Source organism: Gracilinanus agilis, chromosome 3 (assembly GCF_016433145.1).
Source record: "Gracilinanus agilis isolate LMUSP501 chromosome 3, AgileGrace, whole genome shotgun sequence".
NCBI lineage: Eukaryota > Metazoa > Chordata > Mammalia > Didelphimorphia > Didelphidae > Gracilinanus > Gracilinanus agilis.
Window position 1 is genome coordinate 397,117,932 of NC_058132.1, and position 24,880 is coordinate 397,142,811.

Below are 24,880 nucleotides of genomic sequence, written 5' to 3' on the forward strand. Positions count from 1 at the left end.
TCTGGCCCAGAAACTAATTTTTTGCTATCTGTGAACTATGAATGATTTTTACTTTTTAAAATAAAGCTTTATTGCATGTAAAAATATAAAAACTTATGGACTATAAGAAAAATGGTGTTTTCCAAACTCTAATCTAGAGATAAATTCTTGCCTCCCTGTGAGCCACATCTGTATAGATCCACATGGGTAAACATAACCTACCCAACTGGACAAAAATACACACAGCACACTAGTCAGTCGATAGGCATTTAATAAGTGCTCACTGGGCAGCTAGGTAGTGCAGTGGATAGAGTGCTGGGCCTAGAGTCAGGAAGACTCAGTTTCCTGAGTTCAAATCTTGCCTCAGATACCTAATAGCTGCATGACCCTATACAAGTCATTTAATTCTGTTTGCCTCCTCATCTATAAAATAAGCTAGAGAAAGAAATGGCAAACCACTACTGTATCTTTGCTTAGACAACCCCAAATGGGATCAAGAAGAGTTGGATATGACTGAAACAACTGAACAAAAAGGACCCATTATATCTAAGGCACCATACTAAATGCTAAAGATACAAAAAAAGGCAAAAGACAGTCCCTATCCTTGTGAGGAACTCATGATGGGGGAGATGACACACACATGGATTTAAACATGCAAGCTATATACAGGATAAATAGTAAATAATATATAGAAGAAGGTGCTAGAATAATGGGAGATTAGAAAAAAGATCTTAGAGGAAAGCTTTTAGCTGTGATCTGAAAGAAGCCAGGGAAGTCAGTAGGCAGAAATGAGGCAGAGCAGAGGCAGAGCATGGCAGATAGCCAGTGAAAATGACCAGAGGTGGGAGCCAGGAGCATCTTGTTTGAAAAATAGAAAGGAGGCCAGTATCACCAGATCCCAGAGTATAGAGTGATTTGGAAGAAGGGGCAGATAGATATAAGGTGTCTAGGTATAATGTAACATATAAGAGATCTGTGTAAGTGAGTTATGGAGGTCTTTGAAATCCAAAGGAATTTTTTATTTGATCATACAGACAAATAAGAAGTCAATGGAGTTTGAGTAGGGGGATAATGACATGGTCACATCTGCTCTTTTGGTAAATGGAGGATGGCCTGGAGAAGAGAGATACATGCCAAGGAGATCAAGCAGCAGCAGTCTAGGCATGAGGTGATGTGGACCTGTACCAGGGTAGTGGCACAGGAAAGAAGAGGGATATATTGGAGGGATGTATCAAAGGTGAAATTTACAGGCATTTGGCAATATAGATTGAATATGGGGAGTTGGGTGAGAGAGTATGAGGTATCAAGGATGTCTAAATACTAAGTCTAAGGACCTAGGAAGAAGATGGTGCCTTCAACAAAAATAGGGAGATTTGAAAGATGGGAGGGTTTGGGGGAAAAGATAATGAGTTCAGTTTTGGATATGTTGAATTTAAGATATCTATAGAAAACATTCTATAATTTAATCCATAGGATACGTAATGAGATCACAAAATGAAGCAGAATAGAGAAAGAAAATATGTGTCTAAGACAAAGGTCTGGGGATATGTACAGTTAGTGAATGGGATTTATAACACACAAATTATATACACTGAGAAGCAATGGTCAGATAGGTAGAAGAACCAGGTGAGATCTTTACATATGAAAGGCAGTCTAGAGGAATATAAATATAATTCTGGTCACTTATATTGATAAGAAATTCAGTTAAAATGATTTTTCTAAAACCTTTGGACAATTTTTTTTGTCCTAAGATTCTTTAGTATTTTGCCTCAGAAATAGCCCGTTGTTTTCTGAATGACTGTATATAATTAGAGTTTTTAACCCCAATTTCCCTAGACTAGTATTGAGTGATCCCTGAAATATCCAACATTCATACCCTTTGACCCAGCATCACCACTACTAGGTCTGTATCCCAAAGAGACTAAAGATAGGGAAAAATGACCGGCTTGTACAAAAATATTTACAGGACCTCTTTCTGGGGTGGCAAAGAACTGAAAACTGGAGAGATGTCCATTAGTTGGGGAATGGCTAAACAAGTTGTGGCATATGATTGAAATGGAATAAATTTTATTATGCCATAAGAAATGACAAACGAGATGGTTTCCAAAAAAGCTAGCTTTATATGAAGTGATGCAAAGTGAACAGAATCAGGAGAACTTTGTATACAGAAGCAGCAATAATGTATGATGATCATCTGTGAATGACTTAACTATTATCAGCAATGCATGGATCCAAGACAGCTCCAAGTGATTCAAGATAAGAAAGGCTATCCACCACCATAGAAAGAACTGATGGCGTCTGAATGAAGATTGAAGCCATTTTTATTTTCTCTAGTAATTTTTCTCTAGTGTAAGCAATATTTGTCATTTCACAGCATGACAAACATGGAAATATGTATTTTATAATAGTACATGTTCAACTTATATCATATTACTTGCCTTCTTGGGGAGGAAGGACAAGTGGAGGAAAAAAAGAAAACATGGATTGCAAAATGTCAGGAAAATATTATTAAAACTGAATTGGGGGGCAGCTGGGTAGCTCAGTGGAGTGAGAGTCAGGCCTAAAAACAGGAGGTCCTAGGTTCAAATGTGGCCTCAGACACTTCCCAGCTGTGTGACCCTGGGCAAGTCACTTGACCCCCATTGCCCACCCTTACCACTCTTCCACCTATGAGACAATACACTGAAGTACAAGGGTAAAAAAAAAACCAAAAAACCTGAATTGACATGCAATCTGCAGAAAAAAGAAAAAGAAAAAAAGAAATAGCCATCATTCAGTTCTATAAGGCCCATTACTTTATCTTGGTTTATACTTTTGCTAGACTGGAATTAGTTTAAATACAGATTTTTTTTCCCCTTACAAACAGCTCAGTCTGCAGTTTAAATTTGTTTCTTAGCAGTTTTCATGAACATCTTTGAAGGATTTTTTCTCAGACTTTTTAAAAAAATGTGTTTGTAGTGATGAATCTTAGGGTATCTCTTGCTTCCTTGACCCTTTTGCACTTGCAGGGGTGTTATCTCAAGCTAGTATTCTAAGAGGCAGGAAACATGATTTCATTTTGACAGCATTTTTATGTCATTTTTGTCTCACAAGGAGATTTTGACTTCTCATTCTGAAAAATACACTTTGCATTTCTCTTTTCTTTTCCTAAGAAGCCAATTCTGCTCTTTCTTGTTGTATCCTGGGATTTTTTTTAAAAACATAACTTCTATTTTTGTTTTATTGTTTCTAAAGGTGTAATATACTTAGTGAAACTGTTAGCCTGAGAATACTGTTATTCAGCGACTGAATTGATAGATATAGTAACTTGTAAGTAGTAAAAAAAAAATAGTAAAAAGTCTGATTGCTACTATTTGCATAATTAATTGCTGCATATCAATTGTTCAAGAATTCTGGCAGCCAGAGGTTCCATTCTCCATTCTGAATTCCCCACATCTTAAGGTGGGGATCAATAAATCCTGAGGCAAAGATACAAGATAACAATTGTACCTAGCATCTGCTGATGACCAACCAATTATAAAATGAATTGTGACAGTACCGAATCAACAGAAAAACATAGGATTTTACACAGCCTTAGGGCTCACCTTAAATTAAACAAAGCTCTGAGGTTACCAGATGAAGCTCCTTAGCCATTTTCTTTTCGGGGGAGGTGGAGTATTTGGGACAAGATTTCAATTGATTTGGGGGAGAATATGTTAATCTTGAGATCTCAGGAATTGCCAAAGATCAAGTTTGTTCCAGTGAGTATGTTTTCTCTATACATTTCTTATCAGAATGAAGCGGTAAGGCAGGAAACCTCTAAGCAAGTGTAGTTCTCTTTCAAGAAAAAAATTAGGAGGACTCATCCTGTCCTTGCTGGCCCGAGGGTTTCTATTTACTCAATCCTCTCCCTCTCTCTTTGATTTCTAAGATTACTTTTTATGGATAGATTTCCCACCCCCACCTCCCATACTTACATATTACCTTCTTCACATTAATACATGAAAAAGAAATTGGTACTGTTTTTATGATTTGAATTCAGGTCTTTTGCTGTACTATTGTATTACTTATACACTTATTAGAGCATATAAAAATAGGGAAGGGAATAGACATTCATATCATGTGCTCATCACTGGGTTAAGTACTTTACAAATATTATCTCGTTTGATCTTCACAACAACCCTAGGGTACTATTATTATACTTATTTTACAGTTGGACAGATTAAGTTTTCTGCCCACGGTCACACAGCTATTAAGTGTCTGAGGATACATTCAAACTCAGGCTTTCCTGTTTCTGAGAACAGCACTCCTTCCACTCTATCATCCAGCTGCCTCCTGGCATTAGCCCACCCTCCACTTCCTGATCATCCCACTATTATCACTTTCTCCCCCTGCAAACGCTTTCACAATGGAGAGAGTTGGGGAAGCAATCTTGTCATAAGGGTGGTAAAACTTGTCTCTATTTTCCCTGTCTCAGACCTTCAGCATCCCTGTCTTCTGCCATTGAATCCAAGCCCAGTGTTCTTCTACTTCTTTATAATGAAAGTCTTTAAACCCTCTGAGCCTCCAGAGGTACTTCTATATTTGTTTTCTTAGCTTTCTGAAATACCGCACTGGATCTATGATGTCACCAATGTGGGTGTTTTCTCCCATGTGGCAGTACACAACTTGTTGTGGGAGTTTCCTAGCCTGAGTTCTATGAGACCCTAGGGAGAATCTAACTCATTAGGAAGTCTGCATTATTGGGCAGTCTAAAAAAGAGTAGCCAGACAGAAAGGAAGATAAATTTTTGAGTACACTGTTATAAATAAAAATTAATCTAAGAAGGAAGACACTTGGACTGAGAGTAACTTTAACATCTTAGGATACAAATTGGGTTTTTATAGCTTTTTAAGCCCACTTGGAATATCTATCTAATCAGTGCCATTCAATCAATAAACATTTGTTAAACATTATTGTGCTAACATGAGTATACAAAAACAGGTAAAAGACAATCCCTGTCCTCAAGAAACTTATAATCGAATGGAGAAACAACATGCAAAGAAATACAGGTATCCTTTCCACATCAGGAGAGTTAGGGGCAGGTACCTTGTGAGCTGGAAAAGCCATCTAAAACTCAAGATGGAAAGATCACTGTGTAATTACTAAAAGATGTTACACTTTACTTTTGTAAGATTAAAATTAATATACAATAACTCCAAACATTATATTTTATAAGTAATATATTAGTAATCACTTGAAGTAGAAAGAAATAAAAGAACAAAGTACAAAACTTAAGTATGACCATGTGTGAAAGATTCTCCTGCCTGGCACTCACCCCATCTCCACAAACCATGATCAAGGGAAGAGAGTGAGAGGGAGGAGCTACACAAAACTTCTATCCTCCCCACGTTAGCACGCAACATGAGAAGGAAGATGGGAAGCTGGGATTTAGAGTCCTGGGGAGAAAATTCTAATTTTACACTTGGCATCTCCAAACTAGTAAATAGTACTGCAGTTCTTTTAATACAAAATTTAATTTTCAGGAAAAAAAATGTAGTTATTTATGTTACTAAATAGTAAAATACATACTGTACAGATAACATTATATAAAATAATACATGGATTTTATGCCTTTATGAGTTACTAAACTTTTAAATATATCTCTATATTTCTAGTTTTTTGTGTTTTCTGCTAGTCTTTTTTTCACAAACTTTAACTTTTAACTTATTTCAACTTTAAAAAAGAAACTGTATATTTGTGGTATCAAAAGATAAAATATGTTGATATTATACATATATTTTATTCATTTCTGAGTTTCTAAACTTTTTTCCATGTTGTCTGTAGCTTCCACAAAAGTCCTCCCAAATTTCCACTTAATTTCTTATGCTGACCAGCTATATTTTGAAACCTCAATGAGGAATGTTGTGATGTGATGTGGAAGGGATATCTGTATATAGAAATTGAATTATATATAGGATAAATAGGAAATATTCCATATGAGAAAGGAAATAAGGGAAGAATGCAAACCTTAGAATCAAAGGAGTTGCAAATGGTGAGGTTCGTTGTGTTGGAAAATTTCTCTGAGGTTGATCTCTCCTTGTATTGGCAGGAAATCACGAAGATGATGGAGGCTTCTTTTAAAATAAAATAATTATGGCTTATCCTTTTGTTGCTAACAGAGAACAAAGTAAAGGGCAAACTCCATAAAGTTCTATTTCTTTGCTCCCAGAAGTTACTTTATCTGGGTAACAGCCTTGCTTCCCCATAATCACCAAGATAGTTATTCACCTCTTCTATATCATCCAAACCTTCCCATCCCTTAAGATTCTTGTCCCTCTTCTCCCCTAAATCTTCTACCCATAGGGTCTGCTCAGTATAATGGCAGTTAACCTTTTGTCCCTGCAAGGATACCAATGGAGCTTACAAGCTCTCTGTACCACCTGTTATCCCTCACTTTTGCTACATGAACAACCCACCTCCATATCTAGTCCTATATTTTTGATGATGACTTTTATGCCATTCCTGACTTAATTATATGATTATATATAATGTTTTGCTGCTAATATGTTGAAGCCTACTTTCAGACATCATGCACTTTTTCAGTGCTTTTATAGTGAAAAACAACTTGAATTCTTCCATAACTAGCATATGCTATGTTTCATAGCATTACTGGAAGTATATTGGTATTTAAATAGTAGGATTTTATTTTAGGCAGATGTTTAAGGTCATTAAAAGAACTTTCCAATTCCCAAAATGCAAGCAAACTTCTAATTCAAATCTTGGTCTAGTTCACTACCAATTAACTCTCAAGAATTGATAAAATCATCATTCATTCACAAACAAGTATCTCAGTTTCCCACTTCCATTTGGAGTTTGTACTGGGAATCTTCCATTTTTGTGGTGTCAGAAAATTCCCCAACCTAAGATCCTCCTTGTGAGTATCCTCTTACCTTGTTCCATTCCACTGGAGATCAAAGATCAGGAAGTAAGTCTAGAAGATAAAAAGTTTAATTTGCATCAGCTAATGGGCATCCAGAAGGTGGATAATAAGACACTGAACTAAGAGAGGTACACAGATATAGGATATTACACTGTCTTAGGACTGTAGTTAGATACAACAAAACTCAAAGAAATTTTCAAGTGAGGTTGCTCAGCCTCTTATTTGAGACAGAGTAAGAGAAACAGGATGTCAGCTGATTCAGAGAAGCATATGTAAACCTTGCAGTCTCAGGAGTTGCTAAAGATCAAACTTGTTCCAAGTGGGTATGTTTTCTCTGAAGTTAATCTCATCAGAATCTCCTGGTGGGGCTGGAGATCTCTAAGAAAGTGGGAGGTCTCCCTTAGGACAGAAATCTATAAGGTTTATCCTGTTCTTGCTGACCTGAGAGTCTCTATTTCCATGACCTTCTAGCTCTATTTCTTTGATTTCTAACTTTTTTTTTTCCTGACGAGATATTTCCTCCAAACTCATAACCTACTGTCTCAAAAGTGGAAACTAGGAATAACATACCTATGTTGTATGCCTTGCATGACATTAATAATGAGTCACTGAAAAGTTACCTCTGTTATTAAATCATTCAAGGAATTTTCGATGATTTTAATCTATGAACATTTTTAGAAGAGGGTTTTTAAGGAAGCATATTGGCCTTTGGCATCACAAATTTTTATATGTTATGAATAGATAGATATTGTATGTCATATGCCAGGAAAACCTGTTTTTTCAGAACTATTCTTTTTCTTTTTTTCACCATTTTCCTTTTTTTTAATTAATTTTTTATTTTTAGAAAAATTTTCCATGGTTGCATAATTCATGTTTTTACTTTACCCTTCACCCCCTCAAACTCCCCCCTTCCCCCCATAGCTAACTCCCATTTCCACTGGTTTTAACATGTGTGGTCAGTCAAGACTTATTTACATATTATTGATAGTTACATTGGTGTGGTCCTTTCAGGTCTACATCCCCAATCATGTCCTCATCAACCCAATTGTTCAAGCAGTTGTTTTTCTTCTGTGTTTCCTCTCCTGTAGTTCTTCCTCTGAATGTGGGTAGTGTTCTTTTCCATAAATCCCTCAGAACTGTCCTGTGTCATTGCATTGCTGCTAGTACAGACGTCCATTACATTCGATTTTACCACAGTGTATCAGTCTCTGTGTACAATGTTCTTCTGGCTCTGCTCCTTTCACTCTGCATCACTTCCTGGAGGTCTTTCCAGTTCACATGGAATTCCTCAGTTTATTATTCCTTTGAGCACAATAGTATTCCATCACCAACATATACCACAATTTGTTCAGCCATTTCCCAATTGAAGGACATCCCCTCCTTTTCCAGTTTTTTTGCCACCACAAAAAGCGCAGCTATAAATATTTTTGTACAAGTCTGTTTATCTATGATCTCTTTGGGGTACAAACCCAGCAATGGTATGGCTGAATCAAAGGGCAGGCAGTCTTTTATCACTCTTTGGGCATAATTCCAAATTGCCAGCCAGAATGGCTGGATCAGTTCACAACTCCACCAGCAGTGCATTAATGTCCCAATTTTGCCACATTCCCTTCCAACATTCATTACTCTCCCCTTCTTTCATTTTAGCCAATCTGCTAGGTGTGAGGTGGTACCTCAGAGTTGTTTTGATTTGCATTTCTCTAATTATTAGAGATTTAGAATACTTTCTCATGTGCTTATTGATACTTTTGATTTCCTTATTTAAAAATTGCCTATTCATGACCCATGCCCATTTATCAATTGGGGAATGGCTTGATTTTTTATACAATTGATTTAACTCCTTGTATATTTGAGTAATTAGACCTATGTCAGAATTTTATGTTAAAAAGATTTTTCCCAGTTTGTTGTTTCCCTTCTGATTTTGGTTGCATTGTTTTTGTTTGTACAAAACCTTTTTAATTTAATATAATCAAAATTATTTATTTTACATTTTGTAATTTTCTCTAACTCTTGCTTGGTTTTAAAATCCTTCCTTTCCCAGAGATCTGACAAGTATACTATTCTGTTTTCACTTAATTTATTTATAGTTTCCTCCTTTATATTCAAGTCTTTCACCCATTCTGAATTTATCTTGGTGTAGGGTGTGAGATGTTGATCTAAACCTAATCTGTCCCATATTTTTTTTCCAATTTTCCCAGCAGTTTAAGACAATGACAATGATGAGACATCTTACCTAAACCTATGGGATGCAGCCGAAGCAGTTCTAAGGGGAAAATTTATATCACTGAGTGCATATATTAACAAATTAGGGAGGGCAGAGGTTAATGAATTGGGCATGCAACTTAAAACTTTAGAAAATGAACAAATTAAAAATCCTCAGATGAATACTAAATTAAAAACACTAAAAATCAAAGGAGAAATTAATAAAATCAAAAGTAAAAGAACTATTGAATTAATAAATAAGACTAGAAGCTGGTATTTTGAAAAAAAAAGATAAAATAGACAAAGAATTGGTCAATCTAATAAAAAAGGAAAGAAGAAAACTAAATTAATAGTATCAAAGATGAAAAGGAAGACCTCACCTCTAATGAAGAGGAAATTAAAGCAATCATTAAAAACTATTTTGCCCAATTATATGGCAATAAATATAGCAATCTAGGAGATATAGATGAATATTTACAAAAATACAAATTGCCTAGATTAACAGCAGAAGAAATAGAATACCTAAATAATCCCATATCAGAAAAAGAAATTGAACAAGGCATCAAAGAACTCCCTAAGAAAAAATCCCTAGGGCCTAATGGCAAGTGAATTCTATCAAACATTCAAAGAACAATTGATCCCAATACTATACAAATTATTTGATATAATAAGCAAAGAAGGAGTCTTACCAAATTCCTTTTATGACACAAATATGGTACTGATTTCAAAGCCAGGGAGATCAAAAACAGAGAAAGAAAATTACAGACCAATCTCCTCAATGAGCATAGATGCAAAAATCTTAAATAGAATACTAGCAAAAACACTCCAGCAAGTGATCAAGAGCATTATCCATCATGATCAGGTGGTATTTATACCAGGAAGGCAAAGATGGTTCAACATTAGGAAAACCATCCATATAATTGACCACATCAACAAGCAGACCAACAAAAACCACATGATTATCTCAATATATGCTGAAAAAGCCTTTGACAAAATACAATACCCATTCCTACTGAAAACACTAGAAAGTTAGGAATAGAAGGTCCTTTCCTAAAAATAATAAACAGTATATATCTTAAACCATCAACAAGCATCATATGCAATGGGGATAAATTAGAAACCTTTCTAATAAGATCAGGTGTGAAACAAGGATGCCCATTATCACCTCTATTATTTAACATTGTACTAGAAACACTAGCAGTAGCAATTAGAGAAGAAAAAGAAATTGAAGGTATATTAAAATAGGCAAGGAGGAGACTAAGATATCACTCTTTGCAGATGATATGATGGTCTACTTAAAAAATCCTAGAGAATCAACTAAAAAGTTGGTGGAAATAATCAACAACTTTAGCAAAGTTGCAGGATACAAAATAAATGCACATAAATCATCAGCATTTCTATATATTTCCAACACACTAGAGGAGCAAGAAGTAGAAAGAGAAACACCATTTAAAATCACCCTAGACAATATAAAATACTTAGGAATCTATCTACCAAAACAAACACAGGAATTATACTAACGGAACTACAAAACACTTTCCAAACAATTAAAACTAGATCTAAACAATTGGAAAAACATTGATTGTTCATGGGTAGGATGAGCTAACATAATAAAAATGACCATTCTACCCAAATTAATTTACTTATTTAGTGCCATACCTATTAAACTACCAAAAAACTGTTTTACTGAATTAGAAAAAACTATAACAAAGTTTATTTGGAAGAACAAAAGATCAAGAATATCAAGAGAAATAATGAAAAAAAAAACCATGAAGGAAGATGGCTTAGCAGTACCAGATATTAAACTATACTATAAAGCAGCAGTCATCAAAACAATATGGTACTGGCTAAGAAATAGAAGGGAGGATCAGTGTAATATAGACTTGGGGGTAAGTGATGTCAGCAAAATAGTGTATGATAAACCCAAAGAGCCCAACTTTTGGGGCAAAAATCCTAGTCTTTTTTCTGATAGGCTATATATACTGTAGACCTGCCCTCACCATCCCCTTAATCCCAATTCTCTTTCCTGATGTCCCCTCCATTCTGCCTTATACCTGTCAGAACCCACTATATATCTGAGATTTTTTATTTCTGAAATCTACTAACTTCCAGATTCCTAGATGAATGCTGCCACCTTTCCCCAATTTCCATCAGAGATGGGAAATGAAGTAGATTGACTTCTTTATAAAAACACTCTCCATTTTTCAGTTTTGTAGAACTGCTTTTACCCCAGAATTGCCTTGGTCCATGAGATGCTCCAAAGCATGGAGTGAAGGCAGACTCTGGAGCACCATCCATTAAACTAGCAAGATCTTGACATAATGGTAAGGCATATCATGGGAGTGACCTCTCTCAAGATCTTCACAGGTTTCCTCCTTCTGTTATGCCCCAAACTCTTACAAGACAGGCCTGGCTCTAATTCTCTTCCCTGACCTGCCCTTGCTCTGTGTGTATATATCAGATGCTGCCATAGCTTAGGGGACGCATGTTGTCTTGTGGGCATTCATCCTTCCATTTCTGCCTCTCTCTTATGTCCCCTTGCATGTCCTTGAGTAAGCCACATAGCTTCCTCTTAAATGTGTCCAATAAAAACTAAAGGCCTATTACTTCCAGCATATGACTTTTCTGCAAAACCCTCCCTCTAAGACCCAGAAACAGAAGCCAACAATAGTTAATAAACAATATGAAGAGTGGACTCTTGTACTTTTTTAATGAGTTACTTGATTGTAAAGACATGGTCTACTATGAAATATTGTTTATAAAGCCTCCTTGGTTTTTTTTCCCTTGTGCCACTATATATATATAATTTTATTTTCTATTTATTTTCTATAGGAAAAATGGGCACATAGGCCAATAGTTATTAATTTTTTCTCAATCAACTACTTTAAATGCTTTCTATAAAACTTAAAGCTATCTTAGAAAATTTAGATTGATATGTTTTCAATAATAAAAGGAGCCACAGAGAGGGGTTAAAGGTTTTGGTTAGGCCATCTGTTCTGTGACCTGATTTTCAGTTCACAGAAACCAGTGTGGAGACTTTGTAAACTATGTTGGTCCTGATGGGGTCCATAGATTATACCATAGACCTTATTTCTCTGAGTGGCTTCCAACATTTAATATTTCTTCTTTTTGGGCTAAACTTGGTCTTTATGATTTCATAGAAATTAAGTTTTCATCGCTTCATTGTTTGGTGTTGTCCATTATATTTTTAATGTATTATGTTTTTATTATTGTAATTGTATTTTAATATTTTCTAACTATTAATGATTTAGAGTTTTTAAAAATATATAGTCACTGAGAGTTTTTATTTTTTCCCCTGGAAACTGTCTATTCATATCTTTGGATCATTTATCAATTGGGGAATGGCTCTTATATTTTGTAACTTTTGAGTCAGTTTCCTATATATTTAGAAATGAAATATTTTTTAGAGAAACCTGATGCAGATTTTCCTCATTTCCTGCTTTTCTTTGCATTTTAGTTGCTTGCTTTTGTTTGTGCTAAAATTCTTAATTTTACATAACCAAAATTATATATTTTAACTCTTGTGAACTTCTTTATCTTTTGGTCCTGTTTGGTCATGAACTCTTCCCCTATTCATAGATCTAATAGGTAATTGTTTCCATGATCCACCAATTTTCTAATGATATCATCCTTTATGACTAAGTAATATACTCATTTTTAATTTGTCATGTTATATGGTATGTCATGTTTTTTATGCCTTGTTTCTGCTAGTCTCCTTTTCAGTTTTCTTAGTAGCTTTTGTTAATTAGTGAGTTCTTCCTATAATAGCTCATTTACATCTATATATGTATACTAAAATATGTCCCATGGATCAACCATTCTATTCTGTTCTATTCTTATCCAATTCCAAGTTGTTTTGACAATTACAGTTTTATAGTATAATTTGAGATTCAGTATTGCTAGACTCCCTTTCTTCCCATTTTTTTCATTGATTCCCTGTGATATTCTGGACTTTTTGTTCCTCTAGATCAGTGATTCCCAAAGTGGGCACCACCTGCCCCCTGGTGGGTGCTGCAGTGATCCAGGGAAGTAGTGATGGCCACAGGTGCATTTATCTTTCCTATTAATTGCTATTAAAATTTTTAAAAATTAATTTCCAGGGGCACTAAATAATATTTTTTCTGGAAAGGGATGGTAGGTCAAAAAAGTTTGGGAACCAATGCTCTGGATGAATTGTTATTTTGTTTCTAGCTTTATACAGTAATTCTTATAGAGTAATTCTGATTGGTATAGTACTGAGTAAATTAATTAAGATAGTATTGCCATTTTAATCCTAACCTCAGCAATTAATATTTCTCTACTTATTTGTCCATATTTAGGTAAAGAGTATTTTGCAATTGTGTTTATACAGTTGCTGTGTATGCCTTAGTAGCTAGGCTCCTAAATATTTTGTACTAATTATTTTTAGTGGAATTTCTTTATCTCTTTCTCCTGGGTTTTGTTGATGGTATGCATGAAAGGTGATGATATGTGTGGGTTTATTTTATATACTACAACTTTTACCAAAACTGTTCATTATTTCAGTTAGTTTTTTTAGTTGACTAGAATTCTTTAAGTAAACCATCATGTCATCTGCAAAAAGTGATAATTTTGTTTCTTCTTTGTCTGTTCCTTCAATTTATTTTCCTTATTACTATTCTAGATATTAAATAGTTATTAATATCTTTGTCATTTGGAATTAATGTAAAGCCCTGGAAGACTACATACATCTCCCAAGGAATCCCTGTTATAACTTCCCCTGACCCTCCCCTCCTACTTCCTTTGTGGGAGGTGTCAGAGAAAGTATAAAAGGGAAGGTTTGGCGCCTCTCTCTCTCTCTCTCTCTCTCTCTCTCTCTCTCTCTCTCTCTCTCTCTCTCTCTCCCTCTCCCTCCCTCCCCTGGAATGCTCTGCTTTCCCCAGCCAGAGGCTGAACCCTAATCTCTCTTGGCGCCTTTTTCCCTTTCTTCCTACCTCTTAGTTTTCCCTAGACCTTCCCTTTCTAATTAAAATAAAGCCTAGCTATTCAAACCCTAAAGTTGCTCTCTGATCATTCATTTGAGGGCTCTGGTCATTTTCCCCTGCCAGGGCTGGGAACAGATACCTTCCTTTCCCTTCCTCTACCTTCCTCTCTCCTTTCTCCCATTCCTCCAATCCTCCTACCTTCCTCCCTTTCACTTTCACCCCCACACAGATATCCTTGCTTAAGTCTTGACCTTATTGGAAAACTTATAGCTTATCCCTAATATAGATAGTGCTTACTGTTATCATTTATCATTTTAAAGAAAGATCCATTTATTCTTGTGCTTTCTAATGTTTTTAACAGAAATGGGTGCTGTATTTTTTCAAAAGTTTTTTTTCTGCAACTATCAAAATTATCATATTGTTTTTTGTTGCTTTTGTTATCAATATCATGAATTATATCTATAGTTTTTATAATATCGAACCAGTCCTACATTGCTATCATAAATTCAACTTGATCATAGTATATGGTCTTTGTCGTAATCTCCTTACTAATATTTTATTGAAGATAGTTGTATCAATAGTGGCAAATTGAGCTATACTTTTCTTCTGTTTTGAACCCTCTTAAATTTAGGTATCAAGACTATATTTGTGTCAAAAAAAGAGTTTGGTAACACTCTTTATCAATTTTTTTCCAAGTAGTTTAGCTACATCAGAATTAATTGTCATTTTACATTTAAAAAATTATTTAAATTGATTTTAAACCATCTGTTCCTAGGGTTTTTTCCTTAGGAAATTCATTTATAGCTTATTCAATTTATTTTTTCTAAGGTAGGCTTATTTAAGTATTGTTTCCTGTTGTGTTGATCTGGGCAATTTATATTTTTGTAAGTATTCAACCAATTAATCAATAAACATTTGTTAAATGCCCATTATATACAAGACACCTGTTCAAAGTGCTAGAGATTTAAAAAAAAAAGGAGGCAAAATACAACCCCTGCCCTAAAGGAATTTATCATCTAATAAAAGTGACTGCGTCCAAACAAATATATATTAGGCAAGCTATTGTAAGTAGGGAATGATAAAGGAGAGAAGGTTTTGGAATTAATAAGGCTTCCTGTAATAGGTAGGATTTTAGATAGAACTTTATTTTTTAAAATTTATTATTATTTTTTAAATAAAAAAAAAGAAACCCTTACCTTCCAGAATCAATACTATGTATTGGTTCCAAGGCAGAAGAGTGGTAAGGGCTAGGAAATGGGGGTTAAGTGACTTGCCCAGGGTCACAAAGCTAAGAAGTGTCTGAGGTCAGATTTGAACCCAGGACCTCTCATCTCTGGGCCTGCCTCTCAATCCACTGAGCCACCTAGCTGCCACCTAGCTGCCTCCTAGATGAGACTTTAAAAAAAGTCAGGGAGACCAATTTTATTGGTCTATACTTGAGCCAAATAGCAACTAACATAATTGTTTTTATTTCATCTTCATTGGTTGTGAATTCTTTTCCATTTTAATAAATTTCATTTAATACTGGTAATTCCATTTCTTTTTTGAAACAGGTAGGTGATATAATGGATAGAGGACCTCATCAGAAGTAAGGGAGATCTGTGCTCAAAGCCAGCCTCAGTTATTTACTAGCTATGTGACTCTGGGCAAATCATATAACCTCTGTTTACCTTAGTTTCCTGAGGGATGGGGATAATAAATTTACCTATCTCCCAGGGTTGTTGTAAGGATGGAATGATATTATAATTGTAAAGTGGTTAGCATAATGCTCAACCCACAGTAAATTCTGTATGAATGTTAGCTATTAATATTCTTTCTTTTTTGAAAAAATCAAATTAACCAGTGATATATCTATTTTACAAGTTTTTTCTTTAAAAACAAGTTCCTCATTTTATTTATTAGTTCTGCAATGCTTTGTTTTGTTCTTTTTTTTATTTCAGGACTTCCATTTTGGTGTTCAATGAGGTGTTTTTAATTTGTTGCTTTTCTAGATTTTTTTAGTTGCATGCCCAATTTGTTGATCATTTTTGTTGACAAACATTTAGGGATAAAATTTACCCCTTAAGTACTACTTTGGCTGTATCCCACAAAAAATTTCAGTTTGCTTTCTAATTTTTATCATTATCTTTAAATTAATGATTGTTCTTTGACCCACCCATTCTTTAGAATTAAGCAATTTTGTTTCCAAATACCTGTATTTTTTAATCTATGCCTCAAAGTAGTTCTTGTGTATATTATTTTTCTGATTTTGCTTACTTTGCATTTGTATCAGTTCATATGTCTTTTCACTCTTCTCTGTAGTTTCACTGTTTCATATAAGACAATTATATTCCTAATGGAATACCATTTGGGGACCAAAATTTCTTTAGCCATTTCCCAGCCAATGAACTTTTACTTTATTTCCAGTTCTTTGTTGCCATAAAAAGTGCTGCTATAAATATTTTGGTGTATATGGGATATTCTTTTTGATCACTGATCTCCTTGGGGCTATTTGCCAATCAATGAAATCCCTAAGTCAAAGGATCTGGGCATTTTGGTCACCTTCTTTGCAAAATTCCAAATAGTTTCTACAATTGAAAAGTAGTTCTGACTTTGACCAAAAGACTTCTGGTCAGAGGAGGACAAAAAGCATCAAAAACGATCATGCTAAAGCCAGAGTTAGTTTCTGATGGGCTCGAAGCAGAAGATGGTATTTAGATTTGAAGAAGTAGTTGGTATTAGAATCAGTCCAAAATTTAGGAGTGAGCAAAAAGGGTCTGATTTCCTAGAGATCACACACACAATTGACTATATCTGGCTTCTCATGGGCATGTGCCTCCTCTTATCAGTGGCAGTGAGAGGCTGGCCCCATTTTCCTTCTCATTTCTCCTAAATTGTTTGCTATTGAACAACTTGTTCTGCTGTTGCTAATATTTTCCTCAAGGAAACATCTGCATCTAAGTGTTAGCTTCAGGAGGCTCAAAAGCCTCTGAGAGGCAGAAAAACACAGTGGCAGGGAAAACAAGGTGAAAGAAGGTAGAATATGCAGTGCTTATTCTTTACCTATGGAGTCCACACAATAGAAAGAATCAGAGGACCTAGGTTCTAAGCACTTAACATCCTTTTGTGTCTTTGGGGTAATCATTTTACATCTCATGGCCTCAGTTTCCTCATCTGTAAAAGGAGAAGGTTGGACTCCTGAAGAATTCCAGGTCCAGATCTATGATCCTACGATTGTAGGACCCTTATTCATATTCTAGTCTATAAAATTGTCTCCCTAGCTAAAGAACCAACTGATTATTTTTAACTAATCAAAAATTGAGTCAACAAGTTGGTTAATTTGGAGATAAAGTCTGACAGAATGGCATCCTGACTTTTTAAAGACAAAACAAGAAAATGAAGGTCTCAATTTTTCCATTGTTTTGGGTATACAAGTACATAAGCATAATCAAAAGCTTTGCCATTCAGAAGAAGCAGCTTGTGTTTCATAATGGGGCCAGGAATAGTTAGCTTTTATGCAACTCTTTGAGTGCCAGTAATATGTGAATTGGCAGCTAGGTGGCACAATAGATAGACTGACAAGCCTAGAAGGTGAGGAAGATACAAAATAAAGTTTAATCCTTTGTCCACATGATAATACATCAGATAATGGAAAATGCCTATTCTAAATTTTATCACTTTTTTGGATAAGCACCCCATTTCCTTCTACCATTACTCATATAATATAGTTTTTCGGCCTGTCATCATCCTACTCATTTTCCTATGAAAATGGGTGTAGCTAGGTGGCACAGTTGGATTGGGTGCTGAGCCTAAAGTCAGGAAGACTCATCTTCCTAATATCAACTCTAGCCTTGATTACTTACTAACTGTGCGACCCTAGGCAAGTCATTTAACTCTGTTTGCCTTGGTTTCTTCATCTATAAAATGAGCTGCAGCAGAAAATGGCAAAGCATTCTGGTATCTTTGCTAAGAAAACTCCAAGTGGGGTCACAAAGTGTCAAACATGACTGAAAACAACCAAAGCCAATATGCTAATACTTAATAGATGTGTTATGCCTTAGTTATGCTTAATTTTGATTGATAAATAATAGTAATCACTGTCAAATGGGAGGTACAGTGCAACAAAGGAATAAATGTTCCCAATTAATAAACATTACCTTATTAGTAATATACCCCAAGAACTCAAAGACCGACAACACAATTATTCACTCTGCCCTTAACTAAAGGAAATATTAGACCATTTAAATTTTAAACCATAACTCTCCTAATTATGTTTAAATACATTAACTTTTCAAAATCAAGGGATAGTCACGTTAATTTGTTATGTTGGTTCTCAAAAAAAAGGAGGAATCACTAAAGTTTTTTTGCTTTTTTTATTAAGTATTTTTGCCTTTTTTTTTCATTCAGATGTGGAAAATCAGTCCAAAGTAAGGTCCAGATGAAAGGACGTCACCTCCTAACTTTAAAAGATTTTACAGGAGAAGAAATTAAGTATTTGCTGTGGCTATCAGCAGATCTGAAGTACAGAATAAAACAGAAAGGAGAGGTATGTAAAACTTTCAACTTACTAACAAACTACTCAATAGCACTCTCTCATTAAAGTATGAGAGGAAAAACACATCAAATTTCCTCTACTATATAGCCAAGGAATGAAATCACATAGATATGGTTATTGGATATTTTAGAATAGACAAAAGAGTATACACACACATATATATTATTACACATATAGATACATACACAGAATCCAACAATCTGAAAGTGATCCTGTCTTTGCTTAAAATCCTCCAGTAAGGATTATGCATGATCTCATAATTCTTTCTACTCTACTTTGGTGTAATTCTGTTCAGAAGTTATTTTTTTCCATCAAATCTAAATTTGCCTTCTTGCAACTTCCACTCATCTCTGTTCTAAATAATAGTAAAGGCATTATCTATTCCAAGTCTAATTAATTCCAAGTATTTGAAACATTAAAAAATAAGAATCCCTGGCTGAAAAAAAAGTTATTTAATGGCTATGCACACACATGTATTGCCATTAAACTATATATTATATATGTGTGTGAACTATATATATGTATGTATATATGCATGTATATGGAGGGAGAGAGAGAGAGGGAGAGAGAGAAAGGGTAGGGGGAGGGAGAGAGAGGGAGAGAGGGAGAGAGACAGACAGACAGACAGACAGAGAGATTATTCATTCCTAAATCTTTTAATTCAAGTGTCAGAGACCTGAGGCAGAGGAAACTTCTGTGAGTGGGGTTTCTCTTGTAGAATAAAGGCACAATAAGATGAGAACCTTGGCAGTTGGTGGCATTAACACTTATCCTTTTTATAAGTGGCAATTTGGTAGGCCAACTTGTCCTCTTGGGTATTCTTCCCCAGCCATGATTTTAATTGGGAAAAAAAAAAGAAGAAGAAAAGGAAAAAGAAAATGCAAAGGCTTTTGCTAAATTATCTAAACACAGACCAGGAAGGAGGAGGAGCCCCTTCTATCTCCCAAATAGTTCTTTCCAAATACAATGTAAACAAGCCCTTTCCTATGTTAAGGTTTATACAAAGTTTATCTGAAACTTTGTGGCTTAGACACTGACATAAATTAAGAATCTGAGCTTGTTTCCTGAGCTATGGAGAATGCTGACAAATGAAAAAATATTTGTACCTTAAGTCATATTACCTTTTTAAGACAGCACCAGGAGTGGGGGTATCAAGAGGAATGGGAAGAAGTTTGACATGATCTTTGATAACATGCCAATAAAATAGTTTTTAAACCTTAAGGCTAACATGGAAAAACAAGTAAATTTGGGGATTTTTTTCCTCCTAGGGCAGGGGTACCCTCCTATCTTCTTCTTTAATCTAACATGTTTGCTACAAGATGTGAAATCCCTTTAAAAACTCCTTTTTTTCATCTGGGCATATTATGAAAGGAGAAAAAGCAGAATTAATATCACCCTATTAAAGACTGCTCATTCTGCCTATTTCTTTCTATAAAGCACTATGTTTAAAATGCAACAGATAATTTTGTAATTCATTTGTCATTATTGGATTTCAGTATTTGCCATTGTTACAAGGGAAATCTCTCAGCATGATTTTTGAGAAAAGAAGCACCAGAACAAGATTATCCACAGAAACAGGTGAGTCTCCTTCCAAAGGACAATCTCTTCTCTCTCTCCATATGGAAAAATACACATCCTCATTCTAAGCAAAAAGAGGAAATGTCTGCATCTCTATTCCACTTGGGTGGGAGGATGTGTGAGGGACATTCTCAGCATAAGTTTTTCTTGGAGATGAATGATGGTAGCTCCACACTGTCCATATTGTTTCTTCTTTGTCAATAGAAGTGTCCAAGCCATTAGAGTTAACCAAAACTACCAATTCAGGAATTGTTGTCTTATAATGTATGGACAGATAAGATCACATTAACCCTCTGCTCAAGACCCTTTGAATAGCTCTCAATATTTATCAAAGAAGTCCAAACTCTTTAGGCTGGCACAGTTCTGTTACCAAACTATCTTTCTAGACATATTTCACCTTACTCTATGGTATCTGAATCAACACTAACATGGAGCCATTCGGGCTTACCCAAGGGTAAAGAATTTAGAGGGTCCTGGATGTAAAATCTTTAAGATGTTTCCCTGACCACCAGCTGCCTTACTTTCAAGGTCTTGAACTGTGATATATTTCTTCCTCTGTACAAATGGGAAATTTAGAAGGCACAAATTCTGAGTTTCTTCTCCCCTGGGTCCCTGCATCTCTCCCTCTTATCCCTCTCCTCCTGCCAGAGATAGTTCCTACCCTTTCTTCCCAATCACATTCTTTTCTGCCCCCCATTCCCCAGAAGAGACAAGGCAATAGTTTAACCACAGGTGTCCTGGGGGTGTGTTTCTATCCCTTGGAAGCTCAGCCACCTTCCAGGTGAAGATCTCCCACACCATGCCTTGACCTGTACACAAAATGAGCTACTTACAACTCCATATACCATGTCCTCTAAGCCCTAGCCAAATAGCACTGATAAACATTCCCCATGCCCCATCATGGCTAAAATATCTGTCCCTACCTCCAAGCATTGTCAGGCACTGTGCTAGGGCTCCTATTTCTGCCTATCCATTTTCTAAGAGCCAAGTTAAATCCCATTCCTCAATTAACCCTTCCCAGATTCCTCCAGTCAGAAATTAATCTTTCTTTTCTTGATCCTCATATGGCACATTGTCATCTTTTCCTCTCATATTTCTAATGATTTGTTTTGAATGATGTTTATTTCTTGGTGGCAGAAGCTGTATCTTCTTATCTACTATTTCTCTCTTCCCCAGGAATTAACAAAACATTCAGTGCTTGGCACACATTAAGCATTTAATAAATATTTGCTGAACTGAAATAAGTATGTGCTGAATCATCATAATCAGTACCAGGTCACAGGTCTAAATCTGGAAGAGACTCAAGAGAACATATGTGAGATTTTTGAATGAATGGTCTTTGAGAGCCAGTGGTATTTCATTTTTGTCTTTGTAGCCTCAGCAACTGTAGGAAGGTTTTATTAAACTGAATGAATTGAGCTAGTCCAATTACAGACTTACAAACACAGAACCTGAGACCCAAAGCTTTGATGACTTTTTAAGGACAAATAGAATATCAAAGGTAGAATTTGAACAAGGGCCCTCTGGCCCCAAGCTCAATATTTTTTTCCATTGCATCAAACCCCTGAGTTATACTTGGCACTTCATAAAGGAATTTAGATACATATTACTTTCAACGAACCCCTAAGCCTTGTTTTGAGACATCCTGAATATCTCCCTAATTAAGTTTTGTCAAAAGTTTTCAAAACAAAATTATTTTCAGTTCATTTTGGAGGAAAAAGTTTGAATGTTACCATCTTGGCAAACAGTCTGGGGAGATTTAGGAAATGTCACCAAACAAGGTTTTAAAATTAATTTATATTTCTAAACACTTATCTATGCTACAGAGACAATATCATAAGGATTTAAATGACTAAGTGCTTTGATTTCCTTGGAAGAAAATGTGTTTAGAATGGCTCATTAATACCTCATGTTAAAAAAAAAAAGACATCTTCAAACTCAATGGTCATTCGATTTGAGAAATCCATTAGGATTAAAGCTCTGGTCTTAATACATGTTATATAGGCTGACTGTCAACATTCATTAATCAATCATTCTCTGGGAAAATGCTTGGAAAATGTATTTCACTGAAAAAGAATGATGCTGTAAAATCCTTTCTTCAATATTGCTCTCTTGTGGCTGTTGGTCAGCACAAAAAACTGGAAGCCAGATTAGTTGATTAGTTGGATAACATTAGAAGCATAATGAAGATGTTACTGAATTTATTTAGTGAAAGATCACAAAATTGTTTTTTTGGAGGAGAAAAACATCTCCTCCAAAAGAAGAAATTTGAGGGAAAGAGGCATTAAAAGAAGTGGTGATGTATGAGGCATCAATCTTAAAGGAAAGAGATGATGGCTTGCCATTGACAGTGTTAAGGAAAATAAAAGAAACATGTTGCAGATAGAGTGGAGATAATCAGTTTAGTTCTCATTTGAAATGGCTTTGCATCTTTCAAATGGAAACCTCCAAAACACACAAGTGTAAAATTAAGACTGAAACAGAAAAGACTTTATTAAACTAACTGCAGTGATAAGAGAGGAAGCCATATGAATCAATAAACTCTGAGATATGGAGGAGAGTGAAAGTGACTAAAAGAGGGTTACAGATAAGAATTTGACCTAGTTCCTTGTCCTCAAGATACCTGCATAGTTAATCAAACTTTATTTTATCATCACAATCATTTCGTAGCCTATCTGATTAGTGATTTATATTGAATTACATCAGGAATTCCGGTATATAGAACTGGCTTTTAACATACATGCTGCAGCCAAAATCCAGAATGTGACCCCTCTGAATAATATGGCTGATTTAGTCCTTTTTGTCAACAAGTCCAAATTATAAGGCCCATATGAACTCCATACCAGGTACAGAAGGAGCTAGTGGAGACGACTGCTGATCCATTGTCAATGAGGCTACTGTTTCCTCCTTGTATGACACTGGAATGTCATTTAATTGGATTCATTTATTTTTATCTCCAACCCTCTGGATGATCTCTGTGGCTTCTCTTGTACTTAACCCTATTGTACTATATTTTTAGGCGTTATTTTAAAATGGTAATTTGCTAATTGGTAGTTTAGCAGCTAGATGACTATGGATAGAGCTCTGGATAGAGTCTGGAGTCAGGAAGACCTGAGTTCAAATTTGGCCTCAGACACTTACTAGACTTACCCTGGGCAAGTCACTTAATTTCTGTTTGCCTTAATCTACTAGAGAAAGAAATGGAAAACCACTCCAGTACATTTGCCAAGAAAACCCCATAAACAGTATGGCCCTTGATGTTTCATGGTCCAGGGGGTCATGAAGAGTCAGACACGATTTAACAACAATAACAGTTTAGCATATTAAGAAAGTTAATTACTGCCCCCACCCCTTAAAAAGGTATTTTTTCTCATAAGAATAAAACTGTCAGCATTTTAGCCTTTTTCTGGTTGACCTATAGGAGCACAAACACCAGTAGGTATACAATACACATTTATTGAATTGGATATCAGGGTAGCTGCAAATTTGGGCCTTCAATGGTGCTTCATATCAGCATCATTTTGTCAAGGTTAAATGTAGTTTTGAATGCTTATTTAGCTCAATAATTATGAAGCTAAAAGGCTTTGATACTAAAAAGAACCTCAGAAATCATCTAGTTCAGGAGTTGAAAAACTATTGCCTAAGTGGCCTATCCTTTGCTTTTTATACAGCCAAGAATTGTTTTTGCATTTTAAAATATGACACCCCACAAGCTTTTCATTTGCTGACCTTTAATCTAGTCCAATCCCCTCAATATGCAGATGAAAAAACTGAAAGTTAAATAATTTATCCAAGGTCATCCAGGAATGCTATAGCAGAGTAATAAAGGGGCAAGGTTTTCTGGTTCTGAAATTTATTTAAGAAATTTATTTATCTATTTATTTAAGAAATATTTTCATATCCGCTAAATATAATAAAGGGGCAAGGTCTTCTGGCTCTGAAAATTATTTAAGAAATTTATTTATTTAAGAAATATTTTCATGTCCATTAAATGTAATAAATGGGCAAGGTCTTCTGATTCTGAAAATTATTTAAGAAATTTATTTATTTAGGAAATCTTTATTTTTTTCATATCCACTAAATTTATTATTATCAGTTCTTTCCTGGTTTTACCTGTTTCTCATAAAGATCAAAGGCATCCTGTGGGCATTGGGAAAAAATAACATATTACTCAAGGAGTAAAGAAAAAAACATTAATGCAGCCATAGACTGAATGGGGGCAGCTAGGTTGCCCAGTAGATAGAGTGCCTGGCTTGGAGTCAAGAAGATGCATCTTCCTGAGTTCAAATCTTGTCTCAGACACTTACTAGTATGTGTCTCAGGGTAAGTCACTTCTTGTTTGCCTCAGTTTTCTTATCTGTAAAAATCTTATCTGTAAAAAATCTGTAGAGAAGGAAATAGCAAACTACTCCAGTATCTTTGCCAAGAAAACCCCAAGTGGGGTCCAAGGAGCTGGACACAACTGAAAAACGACTAGACAACAAATAAAATGGTTTGAATGACTCGAATCTTTCACTTATCTACAAAGGTGATGACCAAGTTACATTTTAACATCAATTCTGCCTTCGATAATTAAAATGAAAAGCAGCAGCACTTAGATGTCAGCAAATTAATGTTTAGAAGTGTTGGCCTGTGAACATCCATCGAAATTTAAACAGGGCCTCTCAGACAAAGGATTGTTAAAGGTGCCAGAAGCAATTTTTGCAGGAAGAATGATTCCGG

At 35.2% G+C, this 24,880-nt stretch overlaps 1 protein-coding gene across 2 annotated transcripts in view; it reads left to right on the top strand.

Moving 5' to 3' along the window:
- Positions 1 to 24,880, top strand: part of OTC (ornithine transcarbamylase) — a 79,588-nt gene that overhangs the window by 9,323 nt on the left and 45,385 nt on the right. For both annotated transcript variants that reach the window (XM_044670163.1, XM_044670165.1), the window contains exons 2-3: positions 18,433 to 18,571; positions 20,077 to 20,158. In XM_044670163.1, coding sequence (XP_044526098.1) covers positions 18,433 to 18,571; positions 20,077 to 20,158 — 221 coding nt within the window. The remainder of the gene's footprint in view (positions 1 to 18,432; positions 18,572 to 20,076; positions 20,159 to 24,880) is intronic.